General features: G+C 36.4%; 2 protein-coding genes across 9 annotated transcripts in view; one reads left to right on the forward strand and one right to left on the reverse strand.

Annotated features, from left to right (window-relative positions):
• LOC144448722 (cytoskeleton-associated protein 5-like) overlaps nucleotides 1–730 on the reverse strand; it is a 78,739-nt gene extending 78,009 nt beyond the window's left edge. For all 8 annotated transcript variants that reach the window (XM_078139030.1, XM_078139026.1, XM_078139027.1 and 5 more), the window contains exon 1: nucleotides 571–730. The gene's annotated coding sequence lies outside the window, so the exon portion shown is untranslated. The remainder of the gene's footprint in view (nucleotides 1–570) is intronic.
• A 446-nt stretch (nucleotides 731–1,176) lies between these two features.
• Nucleotides 1,177–15,942, forward strand: LOC144448327 (RNA polymerase-associated protein CTR9 homolog). Its single transcript, XM_078138523.1, has 21 exons — nucleotides 1,177–1,271; nucleotides 1,833–1,931; nucleotides 2,619–2,858; nucleotides 3,401–3,518; nucleotides 3,905–3,994; nucleotides 4,322–4,575; nucleotides 4,977–5,084; nucleotides 5,613–5,732; nucleotides 6,240–6,446; nucleotides 6,920–7,232; nucleotides 7,881–7,969; nucleotides 8,565–8,750; nucleotides 9,088–9,231; nucleotides 9,402–9,494; nucleotides 10,253–10,369; nucleotides 10,600–10,817; nucleotides 11,489–11,624; nucleotides 12,410–12,547; nucleotides 13,170–13,309; nucleotides 13,579–13,791; nucleotides 14,704–15,942. Exons 1-21 carry the CDS (start codon nucleotides 1,230–1,232, stop codon nucleotides 15,185–15,187), a joined length of 3,549 nt encoding a protein of 1,182 aa, XP_077994649.1. The 5' UTR covers nucleotides 1,177–1,229; the 3' UTR covers nucleotides 15,188–15,942.
• The last annotated feature ends 479 nt before the right edge of the window (nucleotides 15,943–16,421 follow it).

A 16,421-nucleotide genomic window follows, 5' to 3' on the forward strand; every position in this document is an offset into this window, starting at 1 on the left:
AATCAAAAGTCGTGATAGCAACACGGTTACATGGTACCTTTATCAACTGATCGTGCACTGCATGCAGCTGCAGTAACGACCCCTCTGGCAAAAATAAACAAACCCAAGGGTCACTGAAGTTTTTTTGGCGCAACGGCCTCTCTCGGTGTGAAAATAAAACCCGTGTGCCTAATATATCGGTAACATTTGTGTACGATGCAAAAATCTCGATTTACAAGATTGGCGGGATACCTCTAATCGGATCAGCTGGTAGAATTTGTTCTGACATGAATATTTAGTGTTAGAAGTCAATGTACATATGATGTGATATGAGATGTGAAATGGCTATTTACACGTACGTGGAAGTCTGTAAAGTGATCGCTTATATTTCGTCTAAAAATACATGAAAATAAGCATACATTGGCTTCATCATTGCACGAACACGCATTGTGACAAATGGACATGGCGTGGAACATCAACATTGTGTGATTGTTTCCATTCGAAACCATAAAACCTCTGTACGGGCCGGGCGAGGTGCTGCTGATCGGGATATGAGAAATATGTCTGTCTGGCGACAACTTTTTTTCTTACCTTTCAAATTTTCTTCATACACAGCGATTATAGTGCTTCCGTCGATCGCTCTTTCAGTAAAATGATAAATTTCTTCTGAGTTATTCCTGAAATATTAGCAATTTCCGGACGGGACCGTCTCTCTTCAGGTGACCGGAATGACAATCAATAAGGGGTTCGGTAGTTTTCAAAATCGAAGGTGGTCATGTGGTTGGAATGTTCCTCATCGATTGGCTGATCAAAACAGTGACATCATGGGACGAGCACATGTTTGATAATTGTTTTGTCGTTTCTCAAGTAATGGACAATATCTGAGTCATCCGTCTGGAGACATTCTAGAAAGGAAATTTAGGGACAAGGCAAGGTGACGGATAATCAACAACAACAATATTCACTTCGATAACGCCAAGTGATGAAAAAATTGGATTTCCATGCACAGAGAGGTTACTTTCAGTACTTTATAAACAGTCCAAAATGATGACATATTTAATTTGCATAATAAATTGTTTATATTGACTTTTTACTCCCCAAAACACTTCTGAATGAGCTTAAAATGTAAAATAAAAAATCAAGTTTATTTTTTATATCAACTACATTGCTTAAAATTCAATGTAATGATACTGTTATCGTACTCGAATCTGATGACTACAAATTAAGTCACACCTTTCACCTCAAACAAGATGGCGGGCACTGTGGAGATCCCGCTGAGGGACACCGATGAGGTAAATTGCCTTTATTTACAATATCTAGTCTTCTTCAATACTGTTTAAATGTAGAATTGAGTATTTATCTATCGCTCTAACATACTTGCTTAGAAGCAAACAATACAGTTTCGCAGAACGATGGCAGCGAGCCTGACGTACATGTACTTCTACCTCGTGCTCAGCTAGTATTGACGCTATCCAGTGCCACTGTTTTTGTTGTGAATTTAGTCAACTTTGGGTTGACAATCTTTGCCAAGTTATATTTCTGTATGTTGTTAGTGTTTATTCCAACCACTTAAGTTCTGATGATTTGTAGTTCTACCTGAAATTAGAAAGCCTGTACTAGGCTGTAGAAAGTAAGGACATGAATTTACCTTACAATACTGTTATGCAAAATTAGAATAGAAAGCATGTAGACAGTGAGTGCATAATTTACCCTTCAATACTCATGCAGAATTACATGATTGTTGTAAATTTGTACATTAATATTTGATTTCTGACAGTCACGAGCGATACCCAGTATTAGAAAAGTGGGCATGATAACATAATTCTAATTTCTTATTATTTGTGTACTTGTAGGTGATTGAGTTAGATTTAGACCAACTACCAGAAGGAGACGAAGTGTTGAATATTCTGAAACAGGAAAATGCACCTCTACACATATGGATTACCCTGGCTGTAAGTAATATTGTGTACTCTATCTGATCAGTGACACTGATCACACAAATACTGAATTCCAACATTGCACATACATTGTAAATGTGATGTTTATATTCTACTATGTTTGGATTCAGTTATTGAAATGACTTCCTAACACCCAGTCCTTGAATGTGATAGTAAATAACTATACAGACATGTAAGAATTCAGCAGAACAGCCGGGGCGCAAGTTCAAATTTGTATGATTATATACATTTTGCTGTAGAATCAAGCAATATGACTAACTGTATAATGTTGTGTACCTATGGTAAACTGAAATCAAGCAATATGACTAACTGTATAATGTTGTGTACCTACAGTAAACTGAAAGCATGTTATAATGCTGACTATAGCCATTCTTTAATTTGTGACTAGCATTCCTATTTCTTGGAATATCATATTGAGTCTTTGGATTGGGGGGGGGGTGTATTTGTTTTTAAAAAAAATATAAGTTTGGGGACAACAGGACTAACAAGAATTTATAAAAAGTTTTGTACATCAACAGAAAATAGATAAAATTGTACAGGAACACACATCACTGCTTCTTGATTGAATCTTTTACATATAAATGAAACTAACATGTGAATACTGTTCAGAAATAAATTAGCCAACTAGAACAGTTACCAAATTGATAAATGAAATAATGATTTGATTTGATTTTTTTCCAGCTCGAATATTACAAGCAGGGAACAGCAGATGATTTTGTCAAGATTTTGGAAGCATCTCAAACGGATGCCAACTTGGAGTACAAAGACCATGAGAAAGATCAGATGACAGCATTAGATACTTTGGCAGCTTACTATGTACAACAAGCCAGGAAAGAGAAAAACAAAGATGGCAAGAAAGAGTTGTTTACACAGGCCACATTGTTGTACACAATGGCTGATAAAATCATCATGTATGACCAGGTAAGGCAGTCTACAAAACTAGAGTTGGTTCTTGCCACAATGTTTGCTACACACCAATGACTGTTACAATAGTTCTACCAGTAAGTAGAAAAGTGTGAATAATTGTGTCAAAATACTGAAGACATAACATGATTATCTTGATATTTTATCAATATCAAAAGTAATTGCACATTTAAAAGCAAACTAAGAAGATAAATGACACTGGAAATAAAGCTGGGCCATTTCAACAGTTATTTTATGTTCACTTCATGTTCTCCCCTATCAGGAGTGATAGCTCTGCTGATAGCATGGAATGACATTTTGTATCATATAGCCTAGAGTTACTCCTATATAAAAACAAAAACCTTGATAAAGCAAATATTATAATTTGATGATGGCTTCTTACAATTTTTTTCTCAGATTGTAAACATAATGTGCACTTCAATTGCACAAATCTCATATCTACTAACACATCTCATACCTACCAACCCTCAATAACAACAGAGTTCAAGTCAGTGTTTTTCTGCCCTTGAATACGAAAAACTTTCCTTTTATCCCTACAGAACCATTTGCTGGGTCGTGCTTGTTTCTGTTTGTTTGAAGGTGATAAGTTAGACCAGGCCGATGCACAGTTCAATTTTGTACTCAATCAGTCTCCTAATAATATTCCATCTTTACTTGGTAAGTATGCAGTGTTCATCAAGGCTTTGATAGAGTACAGTATATGTGGTAGATTGATTGTCAAAATCATGACATTATTACAATTAACCTAAAATTGCTGGGAGTACAGAAATGTATTTTACTGGGAAAATGAACATGTTTGGAGATGCATGTATACAGACATACTGTGTTACCATTGTTGTTGTAATGTTGTGTGAGGTATTAATAAATGACAATGGGTTTTGCAGGGTTGTGTCAGACAACTCACACTCATACCAAAAGTACCTATGTATACATTTATTACACAGTCCAAACACACACACAATGTAAAAAATGGATTTACTGATAATTTCATATTTCATAAAAAAAAACCCAGATAAATAAATTATGATTTAATTGTTTTACAGGTAAAGCTTGTATTTCCTTCAATAAGAAAGATTATCGTGGTGCTTTGGCATACTACAAGAAAGCTCTGAGAACAAATCCAAACTGTCCTGGTAAGTTGTGGCCCTAAGTGTTAGCCCTGCTATGTGGTACAGTAATAGTAGGATAAATTAGGTGTTGAATTAGACACAGGTACAATGTAAATTCATGCAGTTTATTTCTCCATATGGAATACTGCCATAGTGACTACTTTCTGTGAGCAAAGTAAAATAAGGCTAGCTTTGAAGAACAGAGAGTAACAACAATAGGGAATGCTTAAGAATGAAGATTATAAAAAATGTCCAAATTTTCACCTTGTCTTTTGTTGAGGATGGAAGAATTTCAAAGTAATTATTACATAATTCATAAATTTTGATTTGCCCTGCTTTTATTTTCAACAGCTGCTGTACGTCTTGGTATGGGTCATTGTTTTGTAAAGCTTGGTAAACAAGATAAAGCCAGGCTGGCATTTGAGAGAGCCTTACATCTAGACACAATGTGTGTTGGTGCTATAGTAGGTTTGGCTATCTTGGAACTGAATAGTAAAGAACCTGACATCAAAAAAGGTGTACAGTTGTTATCTAAAGCATATACTATCGATTCCAGTAATCCTATGGTGTTGAATCACTTGGCAAATCACTTCTTTTTCAAAAAGGTAAGTAAACGGACAAAAGACACAATTATCTCTGTAAGATCTGAAGGAGTATTTCTCTATGATCACATCACTTTGTAACAAGAGGATAATAAACAGCGCCCTCTATCATGGAGTGAACAAAACTGACAGTTTGCAGTCAATAGCTCTCATTTTATCAAAGTTATGTTGTGTGTATTGGTTAACTTTGTAATTCTCGGGTAACTATTTTCAAGTGAATTTTGGAACAGAACATGCTCTCACTTTTAATTGTCTAAAAATGTATTTTGATCTCAGTTTAATACAGTGTAAATGTCCAGAGAAATGAATGGCAACTGTTAATATATGACTTGTATCATGCTAACTGTTGACAGTCGTACAGTTTGATACGTCAGTGACTGTTTACATCATTCTGTATTTTACAGGACTATAATAAAGTACAACATTTAGCTTTACATGCATTCCATGGAACAGAGAATGAAGCTATCCAAGCTGAGAGTTGTTATCAATTGGCTAGATCATTTCATGTACAGGTACGATATTAAATTTATCATTGTGTTCGGGTTCTGTATTTCCGTCCAAGGAATACACCATTCCGGCATTGGATACTTCCATAACTAGTAAGTTCATTGGAATTCCAGTGTTCTACCCATGGTTAGAATGCAAGAATTGTGACCAGTTTGCATAATGATTTATGACATGATTTGCATAGTGATTAGCATATAATATGCATGTCCTCAACTTTGATACATACTCAGCCTTGACATGTTTATTTATGTTCATTGTGGTTTATTTTTATGAATGCCATTTTCACACACACACACGCACACGCACATACACACACATACACATACACATACACATACACAAATAATATGCACCAATAACATATTCACTTATTGAGTGAACGAATGCATCATGTGTGTCAGTGTTTGTCAGTCATTTTTTTACTGTGCCAATGTGTGTGTGTGTGTGTGTGTGTGTGTGTGTGTATTCAAACAGTACACACTGATTTACACTTGAAAACTAACAACAGTATTTAATCCCTATTTGATTGACAGGGAGACTATGACCAGGCTTTCCAATACTACTACCAAGCTACTCAGTTTGCCTCACCACAGTTTGTACTACCATTCTTTGGTTTAGGACAAATGTATATTTACAGAGGAGATACTGATAATGTAAGTCTTAATGTAATCATTGTATTCATTCATTGCAGATATTTGCAAATCACTTCGAAACCTTTTCTTATTTGAAGAATCAATAGCACTAATAATAATACCAGTACATGTAATAATAAATGACGTTTTTATGTGGCACTTTCCAACAATTTCATTACATGTTGTATACAAAGCTCTGTATAAGTATCTCCCTTGCATAGACCCATAACAGTTCTTACAACCTTTTGTACTTCCTTAACTCTCTGGAGAACATTCCAACCATGCTGCCACTTGGTCCACAGGACTAAACATCCGCTTGCGTGTTCCCACGATAGCGCTGCGGGAATCGTTGGTGAAAGGGTTAACATGGCGTTTTATTGCAATAAAAGACGTGAAACTATTGAAATACAGTAAAATCGAAATGCTATTAAAGTGTTACATTATCAAAATGCAATCAACCTTTTTACTCATATTTGTAATGTAGAAATTGAGGAGACATCATTCAACCCCATTTGGACTCTTTTACAGGCTGCCCAGTGTTTTGAGAAAGTGTTAAAGTCTCAACCTGGTAACTATGAGACAATGAAGATCTTAGGATCCCTGTATGCTAGCTCACCAGACCAGGAGAAGAGAGAAGTAGCCAAGGGGCATCTACAGAAAGTTGTTGAACAGTTTCCTGATGATGTAGAAGCCTGGATAGAATTAGCACAAATACTGGAACAAAGTGATGTACAGGTAATTGGTTAATTTATGTGGTGAATAACTGTGTGGTGTATATGTATGTACCATAGAGTATAATTAGGGCATGCATATGCTAAATTGAATACATGATCCTAATTGGTGCGTTTACTGTCGACTGAATGAGTTTCAGTGACTTCATGAAGTATCTTTTAAACATTTTCTCAAGAAGCAATAAAATAATTCTTTCTCAAAGTTTGAGCTACTATGACCCAACTACATATATATTGTAATCGTTGTTAGAGTCTCCCATCCTGTACAAAATGTAGTAAGAGTGTCGAAGTTAGATAGCACTAAACATTGTCGACATCTACTAGATTTCAGTTGTCAGAATATACTTTCAAAACATACATACCTCTTTTACAAAAGTGTAACTTGTTACTGGACAGGGGTATAAATTTGAAGTGGAATTACATAATATGAAAACGTCATATTTCATTCACTTGGTAATTCCTGTGTCTAACATACAGGTTGCTTTGACTGCATATGGAACTGCCACAAGAATCTTAAAAGAGAAAGTACAAGCTGATGTACCTCCAGAAATCCTGAACAATGTCGGAGCTCTTCACTTCAGACTTGGTAACCTAAAGGAAGCCAAGAGATACTACGAAGCTGCCATAGAACGATCTAAACACGAAGCTCAGCATGATGAAACCTACTACAGTGCTATCTCCGTGACAACGTCATACAACCTGGCTAGACTACATGAAGCTACCTTTGCTTACGACAAAGCAGCAAGGTTATACAAGAATATTCTTGAGGAGCATCCTAACTATGTTGATTGTAAGTTGATTGTTGTAAATTATTTGGTGTTTGAACACTTCAAAATTTTATTGTGTGCACTTCTCATGTGTCTCGCCAAAATAAGATTTCATTAATACAACCAGGGACAGGCAAACATTGAACTTGTTGTAAACAGGGAAAGTATGTAAGTGATTTGGATTGGATTTATAACACTGAAGAACAGCATGTTGCAGGTTTATTGTATCGTTACATAATCACTCACATTCATAAACAAATTCATGTTTCCTGGCTTTTCATGTACACATAAAGAGGCTGTTCATGTGAACCAAGAAATGTAATACAAGTCTCTGTAGTTCCAATATGCTATGCCAAATGTTATTCATCCAATTCATCTATTTACCTGTTTGTAACAAGTTTCACTTGTAAATGCTTGTCTGTCACTGGTTGTATAAAAATAGACCAGTTCAGTATGAACTCTGGTTTTCATAGTGTAACACAGTTTAAAGTGTGATAAAATTACTTCTGTTCGCATTCCAGGACTATCGGCATCTACAATGTATCATGGTATACAGTAGTCATGTTACAGAAAGAATCTGTGTACATCTATAGTTTAAAGATAAACCAGATATGTAATCATGTTTTATATCTCTGGGAGATTAGTAATGTATGATGGTACTTTATTTTCAGGTTATCTCCGTCTGGGTTGTATGGCCAGAGACAGAGGACAGATTTATGAAGCTTCTGATTGGTTCAAAGAAGCATTGCAGCTTAATCAGGTAGTTTGTCAGAGACTTATCTACATCGTTATTAAATTTGTTAAGTACTCGAGCTTAACCATTTCTTCAAAATGATGACCACTTTGAGTTGTGATCTGAACGGTCAAGACAGAACTTCTTTAATTCACCATCCTCATTTTTGTTGCGCACTCACTGGCAAAATTTTCAACATGTTGAAGATGGTCAGTCATGGAAGAAGAAGAAGAAGACATTATGAACTGTATTTCCTAAAATACCAAATACCCATAGTGGTACACTAATTAAACACAGGGTACTTAGCCCAGTGTTGTTGATCTTACTTGTTTCAAAAGCACTCATATCAAACATGTTTGATCATAAAACCTGAACAGTATTTTGCAAAGCACTGTATGATAATAATATGAAACTTTGCTTTGTGATATAATGGTAGCCAACAGACAAAAAGCCTAAAATAGCCAAAGGTACTTTGTGTCTAGAATGCAATAACTTTGATAAATGTTCCTTACCCCAGAAAAAATAACTCAAAACAAAAAGCAGTAAACTTATTTCATTTTTAGGGAATCCCTGCTTAACAAGGTAAAGAGTAAAATTAGACTAAAATGTGTTTTGTTTTCAGGATCACCCAGATGCCTGGTCACTGATTGGTAATCTCCATTTAGCCAAACAAGAATGGGGACCAGGACAAAAGAAGTTTGAGAGAATTTTAAAACAACCAGCTACTCAGAGTGATGCATATTCATTACTAGCATTGGGAAATGTTTGGTTACAAACTTTATATCAACCAACCAGAGATAAAGAAAAGGTAAGTGAAGTTACACACTTCGGAGAAATCGACCATAGACAAAGAAAGGGTAAGTGTAATTACAAACTGTGTGAGAGACAGGTAAATGGTTTGAAATGCTGCCCAGTTTGTATCAATCGCCCAGAGATGACAAGATGGTGAGCTTCACCTCTGCCATGATCACTTCAAATATTTGTTGATTTTCTCATGTAAAAATGAGATCTACACTTTCAGAACAGCATCAGAAGCACTCAGTATGGACATGGGCGTAATTTTTTTTGTGTATGGAAGGGGGAGGGATAAGTGTGTAGACTTTTGTTCCAATTTGATTGCAATCTTGTTATTTACTTTTTTGCAGGAAAAACGACATCAAGACAGAGCTCTAGCCATGTATAAACAAGTTCTAAGAAACGATGGTAAAAACTTGTATGCTGCCAATGGTATTGGAGCTGTGTTGGCACAAAAAGGATTCATCAGAGAAGCCAGAGATGTATTTTCACAGGTAAATATGTGATAAGAATTCTGAAAAAATTAAAAGATAAAAATTATGATATGTTACAATTATGCCTGATTTTGTGTTTTTATAATTGAGTAGAATCTTTGTGGATGTGATTGCATAATTTGATCAAATTGATGTGATTTACATATTATATTTATGTGTTCATCTTGTAGGTGAGAGAAGCCACAGCAGATATGTGTGATGTCTGGTTGAACCTTGCACATATCTATGTAGAACAAAGACAGTTTATTAGTGCTATACAAATGGTAAGTGAGATCATAAAACACCAAAATATTGAGAACTGTAGTTTGAATATGAGTGATAATTACATATTATTCCCAAGTATTTTTCTTCGTTCAACCAAAGAAAGTATGAGTGACTTAGGGGAGCCTTCTCACTACGAGTCACTAGATGAGTAGTGACCTAGGGGAGCCTTCTCACTACGAGTCGCTAGATGAGTAGTGACCTAGGGGAGCCTTCTCACTACGAGTCGCTAGATGAGTAGTGACCTAGGGGAGCCTTCTCACTACGAGTCGCTAGATGAGTAGTGACCTAGGGGAGCCTTCTCACTACGAGTCGCTAGATGAGTAGTGACCTAGGGGAGCCTTCTCACTACGAGTCGCTAGATGAGTAGTGACCTAGGGGAGCCTTCTCACTACGAGTCGCTAGATGAGTAGTGACCTAGGGGAGCCTTCTCACTACGAGTCCCTAGATGAGTAGTGACAACCATTAGGTCACAAGTATTTTCCGGCTGAATTAAGAAAAATATTGGGGAATAATGTCATTATACCACCGCCAGTAATATATTTAAAAAATCAGGGAAAGTCATGGAAATTTTAAGCATTTTGACTCTTATTTCAAACTCGGCCGAACCAATGACTCTAGTGACACATAGACAAATGTTGTCGTGACGTAGATCAACCAGGGTATATATTCCATATTTTTCCGTTGAACCTGGCTCGTGCATGGTATAAGTCTATATATGTCTCTAGGATGATAGTTGTTATTATGTTCTTGTTTACAGTATGAGAATGCTCTAAAGAAATTTTACAAATATCACAACACAGAAGTCATGCTGTATCTAGCAAGGGCTTATTACAAAGCTGGTAAGCTGATGGAGTCTAAGAAAGTACTCCTAAAGGTAAGAGTCTACACCAAATATCTACAAGTATGCAGAGTTGAACTCCAACAAATTTACAGACACTATGAATTTGATAATTGAATTTATAAAAACAGAAAGAAAAGGAGAAATTCTGCCTCGTGGAGTTGATGTCTCATTTGAAAAAAACATTACAGCATTTTTACAAAATAAAACATGGGGACAAAAAATTGACAACCTTAATGTCTGTATGGTTTTTTTTTCCATTCCAGGCAAGACGTGTTGCCCCTAACGACACTGTGTTACTATACAACATAGCCTTGGTGATGCAGAAATTAGCCATGGGTGTACTTAAAGATGAGAAGAGTAACTTAAAGACAGTACTCAGTGCAGTCAGTGAATTAGAAACAGCTCACAGATATTTTAACTATCTCAGTAAGTGTGGAGATAGAATGAAATTTGATTTAAATCAAGCATCAGTTGAAGCAAGGTAAGTTAATCCTTTCTACAGGGGTGGGTGGGTGGGGGTGTACACGAAAAACTAAAGGTTGAGCAAAATAGGATCGACATTGTGTATATGTATAGCATGAAATTTGATTTGAATCAAGCATCAGGTGAAGCTAGGTAAGTCAATCCTCTCTGATCTGCAGTGGTGGTGGTGTTGTCGTTTGTACACGAAAAACTAAAAGTTGAGCAAAACAGGATTGGTATATGGAGATAGAATGAAATTTGATTTGAATCAAACATCAGTTGAAGCTAAGTAAGTTTACAGGGAAAGAGGAGTTAGCATTGGGTTTCCCTGTATGGGACATGACATTCCGTATACACAATCAGATAACCCAAGTGCAAAATATACAATTATGTAGGTGTTGCCACACGGTTGGACACAGATAAGTTATAATGTTGCTTATCAATAGAAAGTAAAGAGTTGAAACCATCAAAAATCATCAAGTCCATGTGTAATCATTTCTGCAGTAGCTTGTTTCTACTGAACTGTGAAAAAATATCAATACTTTTCAATACGATTATGCAAAGGATTCTGCTGTATGTGATGTGTCACAGTTATTGTTAGTCTGGAATTGAAATTGTCGGTGGCCGAATGGTTAAACCACTTGCCTCTTACAACTGCTAACCATCCTATTGAATTCCTGTACTCTACAGACAGTGTTCTGATTTACTAAGTCAAGCCCAGTATCATGTGGCTAGAGCTAGGAGACAGGATGAAGAAGAGAAGGCCATCAGAGCTCACCAAGAAGCTGAAAAAGAAGCTCTGAGAAAGAAACATCTTGAAGAAAAGGTGAGAAAATTAACAAAAGAAATATTAAGCAACGATTCCAAAGGAGTGTCATATTTGTTATGGAATAGTCAGACTTAGGGGTCTCATTTGAGAAGTTGTAGATTTAGTCATTATATTTGAATTCCATTGCAGTCACTCAACACAGAGGGCGCACTTCATGATTTGTATTTTATTTCATGTACTAAGTGAATTGCAGGGATCTAGTTTCATCATTTTGAAAAATAACAAATTGTAAAGTTACAATATCTCAGAGTATACATTTGCAGTCACTCAACACAGAGGGCGCACTCATGTGACCCCAGGTCCCATGTTACTTCATATTCTTGCTTGGTGCTAAGATTGTATTGATGAGACCATACATACTCTGACAAATAATAGCGGACATTCTAGTTTGAAACTTGTTTGAGAGAGTCAAAAAAATACAATAAAAATTATATGTAATTGTAAGTAATTATGTGTGATCTCATGAAGAATTTCAAATTGACGATATAAACTTGATATGACAGATAATATTCAATAAAATAACGAAAAGTGGTCCAGGATATATAGCCTACTGTTAGAAAAAGCATGTACCAGGATACTAAAAATATTGTGTATGTTATTGAAAATTGTCAGGTGTTACCTAAAAGTGTTCCATTGTTAGCTTTGATCCATGGATCCAGAGACTGTATGTTCTATTTTTAACCCAATAGGTAATTGGTTTTAAACTATTGTACCCTAAAATTTGTGTATTTGGTGTTAAAGGCTTCATGCTGTCTAAATATGCATATTACTTTGATTGACAGCGAGCTAAGGTGCAGGAGCAAGAACAGAAGACACAGGAGTTGTTAGAGAAACGCCAACAATACTTAGAAAAAACAAAAGCATCTTTAGTCTTGCCTGAAGGAGAAGACAAACCAAGGTCCTCTGGTAAAAGGGGCAGGGTAAGTTATGAGAATACATTTCAGATATATCCTATATTAGCATTTCAACGTCGGTTGCCTCTTCTCACCATGTGTACAGCAACATCACAATAACACAGAGCACCCAATAACGTGTCAACAAATGATTTGCCCTATGTAGTTGATGAGGGCCCATAGTACAAGGATATTCTAGTACAATAATTTGGTAGATATTGGTACATACAGAGCTCCTAATACATGTAGTGATGGCTCCTAAGCACTGGTGAGAAATTGTGGCAGTCTGTTTTGCACTTTGAAAAAGTGTTCTTGAAGACCAATGTTGTATTAGGTGAGGAAATCAGTTGTCTGGCAGAGCTATAGAAAAAATGGCTTCTGAGCAAAAGAGTGATCCTAACTAGGTAAATAGGCACATGGCAAAATAACCAACATTGTGATCCCAAATGGCAAGTCCTTTAGTCTTTGCCTGCGTTAAAATGACCACCAGTGTGACCCCCAAATGGCAAGCCCTTTAGTCTGTGTCTGCCTTAATAACATTGTGACCCCAAATGGGAAGTGTTCTTCAAGGTCAACCTTTTTATCAAACCCACTTTCAACATGTGGTTTACATATAGAAGTAATTAGACTATCGTTTCTCCTCTTGCAGCGTAAGAAGGATTATGAAATCTATAGTGAGGGTAGTGACAGTGATGCAGATCCTGATGAGAAACCAAGGAAGAAGAAGAAGAAGAAGAAGGAAAGTGGAAGTGATGAGGATGGAGAACCAAAAGAAAAGAAGAAAAGAAGGTAAATTTATGTTTTTTAGTGAATGAAATAACTTACTGAGAGAGAGAGAGAGAGAGAGAGAGAGAGAGAGAGAGAGAGAGAGAGAGAGAGAGAGAGAGAGAGAGAGAGAGAGAGAGAGAGAGAGAGAGAGAGAGAGAGAGAGAGAGAGAGAGAGAGAGAGAGAGAGAGAGAGAGAGAGAGAGAGAGAGAGAGAGAGAGAGAGAGAGAGAGAGAGAGAGCTCTTTTGTTATGAATTACACCAACAAACACAACATGTGTCTTTATTTCAGACGTCGTGGTGGAGATGACAAACCACGTAAAGAAAGAAAACCAAGACAAAGTAAGAAAGGTGATAGAAAGAAACGAAAGACTGAGTTTGTGTTGAATGAAGAGGAAGAACTACCTGCCAGGTTACAAAAGAAAATCAAATCAAAGGCTATTATATCATCTAGTGAGGGCTCAGACTCAGACAATGAAGGGGGTCTGAAAATTGCTGAAGTCAGGTAAGAACAAAGTCTTGAAGTCCTAACTTCAAATATAGAAATTTATGGATTGGGGGAGAAATATATCACTTACTAAGAATTATAAAAAGTGTTGTTGTAGCCAAAAAATCCCACCTTTTTTTTTTTTTGGGGGGGGGGGGGGTATGAAATTTCCTTATTATTAATAGAGAACTCTTTTCTTGTATTATATTGAATCAAATGGAAGACAAAGCAGTAAGGAATTGTGTACATAATGTAGATGTATACGTTATATCTGATTGTTCCCTTCAAACAAAATGTCCAAAATAAGAATGAAAGTTTGAGATTAAAAGGAATAGCAATAACATAATATCAGTATGTGAAACTAGATAAATTACCAATACCCCTGTGTAACACAACTGACATAACAAGCTCATTGATGTCCAATCATTTTGTGTACCATATCCTAATATACACTTATTGCCTGGCTATGAAGGCATACATAGATATCTATAACCAGGAGGGTCAATATACAGCAACTATTTCCCGCCCTGAGACTGAAACCGAGGGAATTGGTTGCTACATAACAGCACAAGGGGTTAATATATCATCTACGATTGCCTGAATAAGGTCAGGCAATAAGTATTTTATAACACATGACATTCCCAAGTGAGTAATCTTTCCAAAGTGAAAGAAAAATCACCAGTAGGCATTGTCTCATCCTACTGTAATAGTGCCCTAGGGGACATAGAAAACAACTGTATGCAAATTGAGGTCAGTATGGGTCAATAGTCCATACCATGTGACACAGTCTAAGCCAATCGCTAAAGGCTATATGAAAACAATGTTATAATAATGGTGGACTATCAGTAATATAAATTCACTTTATTATTTAACTTTTGGTTTATTTGTGTGTATCCTTGTTATAACCGTGAATATGTTGACTTCTTTCAGTGCTAGTGAAAGTGAGAAAGAAGATAGTCCAAAGAAAGGAAGAGTACGTCGTATCAGTAGCTCAAGTTCTGAAGGGGATAGTGACAATGAAGAAAGGCAGAGGAAATCCGACAATTCTGACTCTGATTCTGCAAAAGAATCAGCCAATGAACAATCAGATAATGAGTCTGGAGGCAAAGCCTCAGCCAATGAACAGTCAGATGATGAATCAGGTGGTCAGGCCTCAGCCAATGAACAGTCAGATGATGAATCAGGTGGTCAGGCCTCAGCCAATGAACAGTCGGGTAGTGAATCAGGTGGTCAGGCCTCAGCCAATGAACAGTCAGGTAGTGAATCAGGTGGTCAGGCCTCAGCCAATGAGCAGTCTGGGAGTGAATCAGGTGGTGAAGCATCAGCCAATGAGCAGTCTGATAATGAATCAGGCTCTAGAGATGAAGCCTCTGCCAATGAACAGTCAGCAAGTGAAGCATCAGACAGTGATTAGATAGTTGAAAAGTGCAAATGAAGTTTTCTTTAATGAAAGTGATTTTGAAAACACAAGTTTAAAGAAGACACAAAATTCAAGACATTAATTTCTCATTATCAAGTAAACTTATTGGAAATTTTCAACTATATTTGTATTCCTGTGTCCTTTGGACCGAAAGATCTCTTCTGAACATTTGCAGTTGAAATACTGAAGTGAACTTGAATGAATAAAAATGCCATTTATGTCAACAGTGCACTATGCCACTAGGGGGCGCTATTTATTGGAAAGTTAGCAATACAGTATCAACATGTAACATAGACGTGTTGCACTGACTCTGAAAAAAATCACCACAAGCTGGAGACCAATCCATTGTCTGGGGTGAACTGACAACTTTATAACATTAAAAATATAGGAAGAAGTAAATGTAGGCAGACTGTGGGTATTTTTGGTGTAAATAAAAAAAGGGGGGTGTTTCTGTCCACCTTCTTTACCCAATAATACCTTTTTATTACATGAGGGATGAACAGTAAGAGCTGTAAAGTAGCACTGACTCTTAGACTCTAAGATAGGTTGTGTCATTCAGCCCTCACTGATGTGTGAGGGCGCCCTGTCATGGCATACCTAACCGACTCCTGTGATTCTGTACAAACTTCTACTTTCAGTCTGTGTAACTTAAATCCACTCTGAGGTCTTCTCTCAGCTTTCAGTCTCTGTAACATCAATATCTTTTAATGCTACTTTCAATAAACTATGTACGATTTGTAAAATCAGTAGATACACAAATGTCTCTTTCTTTTACAAAAATGTTCTAGGCTAATTAATCATCAAATTGCACAGTAATAAAACACATTAAGCAAATGATAAAATATGGAAATGCTTGTTCTAAATAGACTTTGGGGAAGTATGATTGTGGCTTATGATGAGAAGGTATTAGAATGACTGCTGTGGGGCAGGGTTAGGGTTCAACAAAAGTACACATCATTGCCATGGAAAAGAAAGAAATACCTATCACAGGCCCTTTATCACAGGGACTGTGGTGAGATATGTGATAACCAAATTCATTCACATTCTCATTATGAAATTTACAAAAAATGTACAACACAACTATAATATAAAAGTAAAGAATTCATTGATCAAATGCAACAAAGTTCTCTGAAATGTTCACTAAAATAATTTTTATTTCTTGTAAAATGTACACTGCCAGGCAAAATAGTTTTCTTTACTTGGTGTACACTGTGATACGATTGAAGCC

The sequence above is a fragment of the Glandiceps talaboti genome, chromosome 17 (assembly GCF_964340395.1).
Source record: "Glandiceps talaboti chromosome 17, keGlaTala1.1, whole genome shotgun sequence".
NCBI lineage: Eukaryota > Metazoa > Hemichordata > Enteropneusta > Spengelidae > Glandiceps > Glandiceps talaboti.

Coding starts and splice junctions, on each gene's coding strand:
- LOC144448327 (XM_078138523.1), top strand. CDS start 1,230: ATGGCGGGCACTGTGGAGATCCCGCTGAGGGACACCGATGAG. Junction 9,232..9,401: donor CCAGAGATGTATTTTCACAG/GTAAATATGTGA, acceptor TTCATCTTGTAG/GTGAGAGAAGCCACAGCAGA. Junction 12,548..13,169: donor CCTCTGGTAAAAGGGGCAGG/GTAAGTTATGAG, acceptor CTCCTCTTGCAG/CGTAAGAAGGATTATGAAAT.